The 7,723-nt window shown below is 34.4% G+C and overlaps 1 protein-coding gene across 1 annotated transcript; it reads left to right on the forward strand.

Moving 5' to 3' along the window:
- The first annotated feature begins 247 nt into the window (after positions 1-247).
- On the forward strand, positions 248-6,276 carry LOC110099217. The gene is made up of 6 exons (XM_020826305.2): positions 248-926; positions 3,078-3,261; positions 3,421-3,501; positions 5,246-5,353; positions 5,436-5,705; positions 6,154-6,276. The coding sequence occupies exons 1-6, from the start codon at positions 433-435 to the stop codon at positions 6,262-6,264; spliced, it is 1,248 nt and encodes a 415-aa protein (XP_020681964.1). The 5' UTR covers positions 248-432; the 3' UTR covers positions 6,265-6,276.
- The last annotated feature ends 1,447 nt before the right edge of the window (positions 6,277-7,723 follow it).

Raw genomic sequence — 7,723 nt, forward strand, 5'->3', positions numbered from 1 at the left:
AATATTAATCACAAATATGAAGCATCATGATCAAATGCATAACAATATTAGATTCAATCATTATTTTATTAAATTATTTAGAATATATTTACAAAATAAGTAATTAATTAAAAATATATTTAAAAAAATTAAATTAAATATATTATACTTTGAAAAATATATATTATTTTCATCATTTTCTTATTATTATTTTTTAATTTTAAAAGTAAAAAAAAAAAAGCTAAATGAAAACGAGGCTCCTCTTTCCTTTTCAAGAATGTGCTCACTGGTAAAAGAAATGATTCGACTGAGTGAGTAACTTCGGACGAATCATTTCCCAAAAAAAGTCAGCTTTTCACGAATCGTCACCTGTGATCGGCGACATGATCCGGCGATATAAGCTTAGGGAATCCGACCGGCAAAATTCAGTTCTTTACACCAGAGTTTCAAGCCATGGCCTACATTCCTCCTCACAAGCGGCATCACTCGAAAGATGCCGATCAATCAACTCCTACGCCTTCACCAATTCCCGCCTCTTTCAGTCCCCGCTTCCAAAAAGCCCTAAACTTAGGCCCTAGCCGCCGCCGGAAGGACCGCCATGGTGCCGGCAAGATCGTTTACGCTGCAGATTCCATCTCCCGATGGTGGCCCGTCGGCGCCCCCGCTGACGGTGATCCTATTCCTGCCTCGTTCCGCCTGGAGCCTTTTGATTGCGAGATCGTAGAGCGGAGGAATGGCGAAAAGCCGTTGGTTCTCGTGGGCGGCGGGGAGTTGGAGGAGAGTGCTGCTGAAGGGCAAGATATACCGCCTTGGGTGTCGATAGCAGAGAGGATAGTGCCCGACTTGATCACTGCTGCGCTAGGCGCTAGAAACGAGTTGAAACAGGACGGGGATGAGGTGGTGAAGCTCAGTTTTGTTGCTCGACCTGGAAAGAACATTTTCCTTGGGTAAGATAAGATTATTGCTTTAGTACAAACCAAGAAAAAATATAGCATATCTTGCACTGTGGTGGGAATCGTAAATACCCCTCTGTGTTCTGTATTGCAGCTTGTTTTCTTTCTAGGCTTTATAGTTTGGATTTAGTCAGGAGTAAACCTGGTATCGGATTTTTCATGAGATTTAAGTAGGAGAGCTTGTAAATCCGGTGCTTTTGTAAATTCGGGATTTTTGTGTAAATCTGCCTAAATCTAAATCCCATTGAGAGGTAGATTTACGGATCCAAGGACTCGGATTTAGCTGAAGAAGAGCGCGAAAGGGGAGAAAAATCTTTATCTTTACAAAGAGGAACAAGCAAAACCTTGAGTGGCGGCTCATGGGGCTTCGCCGGCATCTGACAAGCTGATAAGGTGAAGAAGAACTTTCTCCCATTCTTCTTCATTGCTCCATTCGTGTACCTTTGCCTTGAGTAGACAAGGAAGCAGCGAGCGAGCTTCCATCGTGCGAAGTACATACAACACGCGACTGAGGCAGCCATGAAGAAATGGTGATGAGGAAAAGAGACGAAGCCGAACCCTAGATTATTAATTAGTCTAATAAAAAATTGTATAAATAAGTAATCTAATTAAGTTTAATTAAATAATTAATAGTCTAATTGTCATTGCATTAGTTTAATTAATATTGACAATTTATTAATAACTAGTTATCAGTTGTATAATTATCATTAAATTAGTTTAATATAATTTGAAGTTAAGATTATAATTAGATAATTAGATGATTAGTAATATAATTAGATAATTAGTTATTTGTTGTATAATTGTCATTAAATTAGATAATTAGTGATATAATTAGAAGTTAGCTTAATTAAAACTAATTATTTATGTGTTAATTATCAAATTATTTATTATATTACTATTTATCTAATTATCAAGCAGTCATGCAAATTAAATTCTAAACATATTAATTTTAATTTCTAAATGAGCCAATCTCCTTAAATCCAAAATTTTATTCTCTTAAGGATCCAACTATTATGTTCTATTTAAATGAGATAATTACACATCCATAATCCCTATACTAATTTGATATAAGATGGTTTAGAGTCTAGGATTTAATGCAACTTAAGATAAGATGCTCAATGAAAACACACAATAAAGAATGAATATAAAATTTTAGTAATCATTAAGATTAATATTGTAGAAAAGAATCAAACACGTATCACACTAGGCAATACTTCAATTTCACACATCATAGATTAAATAAATTATATCAAGTCACCTGAAAAAAGATTCAAGCTTCATGTTGTTAAAAAGTCTCGCACTTGAAAGTAGCTATTAAGTTCTACGAAGCGCTTAGGGCATCTCCTGTTGAACGCCAAACATGCGTATGACATCGTTCGGTCTCTTCAGCTGAACGCCAAATCTTCCGCTATTTGATTGCGGGTGAACAGTGCGACGCCTAGATGTTTTTTTTTTAATTCAAACACTACAGAAAAATCACCCATTACCGGCGGCCTTGTCCGGCGGCTTTCCGGCGGCCACTTTTCCGGCGGCTTTTTAGCACTTTTCCGGCGGTTTTTTACTACGAAATTTTCCGTCTGCTTTTCGACACTTTTCCGGCGGCTTTTTGGCGTTTTCCGGCGGCTTTTCAAAAATTTAAAGAAATTGAATAAATTTTAAAATATTTAAATGATTTAACAAATAATTATTAAGCGTCGCCAGCAGCCTGGGAGGGGGATTTTTTTTTTTAATTTGACCGGCGGTTTATGACCGCCGGATAAATTTGCCGCCGGAAGTTATTTTCCTACGCCATTTTTACCGGCGGTACATAAACCGCCGGAAAACTACAAAACCGCCGGAAAAGGTTCAATTTCCGCCGGAAAAGACCGCCGGAAATGGGTGATTTTCCTGTAGTGAAAAAATAAAGTATGAGAAAGAATATATTAGGAATATTCTTTTTTTGTGTTAGAAAACAGAGTACGGTTGGAGACAAGTTACTGCATATTGGTGTATTACTGCATTTTGGAGTGAAAAATGAGTTTTTCGGTTGGAGATGCCCTAAGAGTGTACATCTAACAATGCTGACATAATAGTTTGTACAAACTGTATTTTATTTCACTACTTGAATCGAACTAATGGGAGTTACTGGTTTCTTTGTCACTGCAGACGCTCTTCATTTAGCATTGATTCCATCAGGAAGGCTGCATCCACACTGCTTAATTCTAGCAACAGACTACCTAAAATATTCTATACAAATGTTCCAAATGCATATATGGAAAATGTCCAAACTTCAGTTGCTCCCAAAATTGGTTTTACATTTCACTCTGAGAAAGAATATTACCATATAAAGGTATTTGCACATCTGATTGTCTTGTTCTCTATCAGTGTAGAGATATCTTTTCTGGCTTGATCCTTTGTTGTTACTTGAGTAAGATTGACTAAGACTTTCTAGAAATTTTAACTTCGATGCTTTGCGGGAAAACTTTACTCTTTTAACTTTTTATGCTAGGTTTCTGACAAGTGCAGACCAGATATAACTATTATATGTAAGTGTATGGTCAGGGAGAACAGACAACTAGAACTATACAAGGTACAATTTTCTTACCATGGCATTGATTTATATTGCTACTCTTTCGTGATATTAAAACCTCTATTTAATTGTATATATTTATCTTAAAGTATAAGATACAAATCTACAATAGCATTTTTTATGTAGCACATCCCAAATGTCTGAGGTTCTTAGTTTTGGGTCCTTCGCTTTGGTATGATAAGTTGTGTTACTAATATTCCTGTCTTGAAAGACCGTTACTTGTCTAAAGTAAATTATCATCATCATGAACATGATGGGACTAGTTTCTTTTTGGTGATGAATTTCTCTTAGTGTTTTTCTTCAGATATTTCTTTGGATTCGTATCTTTGCTGGTATAGTTATGAATACATTCTGAACTTTCTACAAATTGGAGAATCTCAATGGAATTGGACTATTTTTTTAACTATATGGTGTACTGCAGAAACTCAAGTAGATAAATCCAGTGAAAAGTAGGTGGGATTTTAGTTTAATATTTATGTTGGTGTTGTGCTTTGTTGTGAGGTTCATAAAATCAGTTTAAGTTTAATAAATTTCCCTTTGTTTGATTTTTAATAAAGTTGTCATATTCGAATCCCCTCTCATGCTGCGCGACCTCTTAAGTGGGGAGAAAATAACTACGGGTCCTGCACGTGTGGGACTGTTTGTTGGTAGGCTCGCTAATGGATTACTTATGCCATGTTGGCTTGGTGGTGGTACTTTCGTTCTTAAGATGACCAAAAATATGGGTTTATTCACAGTATGTTATTATTTAGTTATCCATTTATAAAAAATCTTTGGTTGTTTAGTAGCATTAGACATTTACAATTTTCTCCAGTTGATAAATACTGTTATTAATTAGTTCTCTGTTATATCATACACTTCAGCTCTGATTTACCTGACTTCTGGGTTACACTTCCTCTGTTATCTGTTTAACATGCTCTTACGATTTTGTTTTATTTCATAGTTTCCTTTTCCATTGTAGGTGCTAGCATCTTAATTTTTGTTCTGATAACTTAATTTTGGAAAATTTCTTTAATGATACGGGCCAAAATGATCACCAACTATTTAGAAGCCTCATTTTCGTCTCTGGACTCTTTAAATAAGGACCTAAATAATCTTATGGAATGACTAATTTGATACTTATTTAAAGAATTAAGTGACCAAATTTATACTTTTATATAATCAGGGATTGTTTTGATCCTTCAAAAAAAAGTTAAGGAATCAATTCAGTCATTTTCTCTTTTCTTTTATTATAATTTGACAATAGTACTATCAAAGTATTCATAATTTGCTGAAGGCAATTTGTTTGGTTCATTATAAAAATTTTATTAGGACTATTTAAGATATGAAAAGTGTCATTAGGAACTGATTATGTTATGGAAGTTCCATATCTATTGTATCTACGAGATACAAAAGTAATCATTTTGTCTTCACAAGTCGCTTTATATGAATGTGGATTTGGCTCAGATTTTAAATTCATGCAATCTATATTAGACTAAACCTTCATTTGAGACGGTTTTCTTTCTGCTTCTTAAAGCAGTTTTTTAGTTTAAAAATTAAAATTTTTGTGCTAGAAAGCTGCTTTAAGAAACAGTAAGAAAGCCGTCCCAAACGAAACCTAAAATGCAACATTCATATAACCTCCACTATCAATTATAAGCTTAAAAGAATTTAAGTTACATTTGATGATTACTAAACTACTATTGGCATGTGCGTTGTGGCTATGTTTTCTTACCCTAAACTTTTTTTTCTTTTTATATTGTAGATCGAATATAATCTAGTGCGGCATCTAGTGGCAGATATATCTTGCCTCAATAAGGAGCTAGACCTTCGACTACTGCTGGTCACTAAAAGGAAAATGAAAACCATTGATGTGAGACATTTGTTATATTGTGTTACTTTGAAGTGAATATCTCTGGCAAAAGTAGTGCGTTTTATTATTAAATTTCTTTCAGAATGAAGAAAATGATGCCATGAACGAGCTAGTAAGTTCTGCTGTAATAGATCCAGATGTGAAAGGAGGGCTCAGATGGCCTCTTGGTAAACAATCTGCTGCTGAGCGGTTCAGTGTTATAGGAGCCTGGCATTGCAAACGTGTTGATCTAAAAAGCGATTCGATAAGGCTTTTGCTATTGCGTGCTGATCGATTCGATTTTACTAACTCAACTGGAGAGGTTTCTACTGAAGTAACTTTGAAAATGACTGAAATAACTAAGTACTTGATGGTGAGTTTTTTGTACATGTAATTCTGTTCCCTTCCCCTTAGTTTCTTTTGGTGATCTCTGTAATGAAGAAGTTGTGTTAACCTCCCTTAATTGCCATCATTTTCTTCATAGGCATCTACTTATTCTGAAACTAAGATTTTGTTTGGGATAGTTTTTGGCCACAGACTTTTCGCTACTTTCCAGAAATTTTTGTGCAAGAAAGTTGCGGTATAAAATAGTAAAAAAACTATCACAAACGAAGCTTAAAACTTATTAAATAGACTTGAAATTCAACATTGAGCATACTTGATTCATTATGTCTTGGTGATGAAAAATTCTCATTCTGTGGAGCATATGAAGCAATCAGTCTATTGTTCTACAAATTTGCAGAATTGCTACATTCCATCTCTCTTGCTGGCTTCCTAATCTTTCAATTCTTCATTCCAACCTTTGTGTTAATTTTCTGTAGGAAGGAGATATGGAAACTGGCTTGCTGGAGGTGATGGTTCAAGAGTTAGTGAAGCTGTTTTGGGACCATTTACTAAGGTGCAATGATCTAACATCAACTAAGCCTACTTGACAATATTTTCAATTCAGTCTGCAAGTTTTGCTTGTCAAAGATACTATTTGAGTAAGCAGAGAGGCATCCACTTCTTCTGCTTTGTATGCTTTTTTTCAGCTATCATTTCTAGCTGCTAACAGTAAGTTCTCTTATTTTGTTGTCATCACAGTAAGGCTTCAGTTTTTTATTTTTATTTTTTCGATGCTTTTGAGAATTTTTCTTTTATTTTTTCGATGCTTTTGAGAATTTTTCGTGTTAAAAAGCTGTTGTAGAAAACAGCAAGAAAATTATCCCAAACGAAGCCTAAGAGTCTTCTCATATCATCGTCTTGATGATTTTTGGCTATTATTTCAAATTTACCTGTTGAGGGTTATAGTTGTAAGAAAATGACAATTCCTATGAAAATATGCAACAAGATCTCACACGTGTGAATGCCCACAATAGTGTTCCCTCTCGCATTTGAAAAAAAAAAAAATTATGTTGGGGTTTTTTGGCATGCATCATATATTATTTCTCAATAAAATTATTAGATAATATAATTAAATTATTAAACATTTATAATTATTTTTCTTTTACAATTGTAGAAAGTCAGAATTGTTGTTGATCAATACATTCTATAGACTTATAAGAAGATGAAAGATATACTAAGTTTTGAGAGTCTCATCAATTATTCTTGGATAAAAAGAGATATAAAATAACATTTATTTTAATTTTTAGAGGCCAAGATCTCTCAAGAGGAAAAAACTAAGAACTAAAAGCTCCCTCAACCTTGAATCTTTTTGGTCACTCATTGTACGCCTTCCACGATATCAAAGTCAATTATGTGCACCTGTTGCTCTTCGGCGATGGACTCAAGTATCGCTTGATTCGACACAATGGAGCTCTTTGGCGACGGACTCAAACTATGTGAGGCTGTGTAAAATCAGGTCGTGCTAGTTGACCCAGATCCGAGGTGGGTAAAATTAACACTACCTGTGAAGCCTACTGGCGACGTTTGCTACTTACATGCCACCACATTCATATTTGCCTACCGTCAAAAGAAAAAGTAGTTCCAACTCTCTTGCTCAATGATTATAAGGATCAAGAAAAGAAAGAGATGAGGCCAACGTTATGAAGGATGAGATCTACTACTCCAAATTCAACTAAGTTTGTGATAGCATTATTAGTTCTTACATCAAAAGGAAGAAAAAAATGGAGGCCCACCAAAAGAAGGCACATCATTTACCCTTTTACAAATATAAGCATCAAATGAGGCACAATGTGCAGTTATTTTATGATAAGCTTTTGTTCATAACTTTATTTTAATAATATTAGTCGATTTATCACTCTTTTATGTTATGCTTAGGATGGCTTTGAGATTAGATTATGGATTAATGAGTTTGCCAAAAATATTTATTGGTGAATATAGATTAAAAAAAAAAAAAAAAGAGTTGAGATGTTATAGGAAGATAATAAAATATTAGAAGATTATCATACA

The sequence above is a fragment of the Dendrobium catenatum genome, unplaced genomic scaffold (assembly GCF_001605985.2).
Source record: "Dendrobium catenatum unplaced genomic scaffold, ASM160598v2 fragScaff_scaffold_716, whole genome shotgun sequence".
Taxonomy (NCBI): domain Eukaryota; kingdom Viridiplantae; phylum Streptophyta; class Magnoliopsida; order Asparagales; family Orchidaceae; genus Dendrobium; species Dendrobium catenatum.

Bases quoted from the DNA above. Each gene is read 5' to 3' on its own strand.
- LOC110099217 (XM_020826305.2), top strand. From the start codon at position 433: ATGGCCTACATTCCTCCTCACAAGCGGCATCACTCGAAAGATGCCGAT. The intron at 927-3,077 runs GTAAGATAAGAT...TTGTCACTGCAG, and splicing joins GGAAAGAACATTTTCCTTGG to ACGCTCTTCATTTAGCATTG. The intron at 3,502-5,245 runs GTACAATTTTCT...TTTATATTGTAG, and splicing joins GACAACTAGAACTATACAAG to ATCGAATATAATCTAGTGCG.